The sequence below is a fragment of the Spermophilus citellus genome, assembly GCF_964194105.1.
Source record: "Spermophilus citellus genome assembly, chromosome: 19".
Classification (NCBI taxonomy): Eukaryota; Metazoa; Chordata; class Mammalia; order Rodentia; family Sciuridae; genus Spermophilus; species Spermophilus citellus.
The window spans coordinates 19,820,605-19,821,948 of NC_138201.1; the positions used below are offsets into that span (position 1 = coordinate 19,820,605).

Genomic DNA, 1,344 nt, shown 5'->3' on the forward strand with positions numbered 1-1,344 from the left:
GTGAGCACAATTTGTATACCATGGACAGTGAATGATATCTGTTTTGGTGATGCATAGTAAGGTCATGCATACTAAATCGGGGATCTAGTCTTTTTTAAAATTTTCATACCAGGGATTGAACCCAGGGCCATTTACCAAGGGGAGTCCCACCCCCAGCCCTTTTTCTATTTTATTTAGAGACAGGGTCTCACTGAGTTGCTTTGGGCCTTGCTAAGTTGCTGAGGCTGGCCTCCAACTTGCAATCCTCCTGCCTCAGCCTCCCAAACACATTTGTGGAAATTCAGAAGTAAAGTGGGAGGTGAGCAAAGCAGGCGTTATCTAGCACTGTGTAAACATTTCCTCTCCTTCCCCAGTGTGGATTGGAAGAAATTGATGATTCGTTTTTCAGCACAGATGAGTATCAAGGCACTGAGGGTAGCATAGCCGTTGCCCACCAGCATCTGGACCCCCAGGCGAGTGGGATCCTCCCTGTGCATCTCTCCCGAAGAGGAGGAGAACACACAGTCCACAAAGTACATGAGCACAAAGAGTCCCATGAGCAGCAGGATGGTCCTGGTGGCCCTCAGTTCTGGGGAGGCTCTTGGGGACAGGCTGGTGCTGTGGAGGTGCTGGCACTGCTTCTTATGCCTGCACAGGAGGGTCACCATGTACCCACTGGAGGCGGCCATGAGCCCCAAGAGGAAGATGTCCCGGAGTATTCCTATCAGGGAGAAGAAGGTCCTGAAGTAGTGACCCGTGGGGCCGACAGTGCAGGACTCAGAGACAAACCTGAAAGTTGCTGTGTCATTGGAGGGGCCTCCCATGGAGACCAAGACGCGGACATTGAAGAACATGTTGAACACCCAGAGAGTGAGTAAGGTCCACGCACTGCACTGTGGGGACGTGTGCTTGGACTTGGCCAGATAGGAGCTTCTGGGGCTGAGGGTGGTGGCCTGCAGGACACTCAGCAGGCAGGTGGTGCTGACCGACAGGCTCCTCATCAGCCTGTACAGGTAGATGACGGCTTTACATGTGAAGTCGTTCCAAAAGTCCTGAACCCCCAAAATGCCTAGGTCCAGGTGCGCCCTGATTATGAGCATCAGCAGGTGAATCAGGGCCAGGTGAGCGATGGCCATGTCTGTGGGCCTGGTCCTGCGCTGGACAAGGAACGTGAGGATGTGGAAGAGGAGCAAGAAGACATTGGCTGTGATCCCGATGACAATTTGGAAACAAAAGGCCTTTCTTACAGCAAGAAAAATGTAAAGTGTGCTGCTTTGGATCATCTTTTTTTTCTGGGGAGAAGAAGCAGATGATCAACGCCTTAGAATAAAAGGAAGGTCAACTCCTCCTCAGAACTATCATCAG

General features: G+C 51.6%; 1 protein-coding gene across 1 annotated transcript; it reads right to left on the reverse strand.

Annotated features, from left to right (window-relative positions):
* Window positions 1-314: 314 nt before the first annotated feature.
* On the reverse strand, window positions 315-1,115 carry LOC308638616 (vomeronasal type-1 receptor 90-like; the record flags this gene model as incomplete). The annotated part of the gene is made up of 2 exons (XM_081276236.1): window positions 315-872; window positions 966-1,115. The coding sequence occupies 2 exons, from the start codon at window positions 1,113-1,115 to the stop codon at window positions 315-317; spliced, it is 708 nt and encodes a 235-aa protein (XP_081132362.1).
* Window positions 1,116-1,344: the final 229 nt, after the last annotated feature.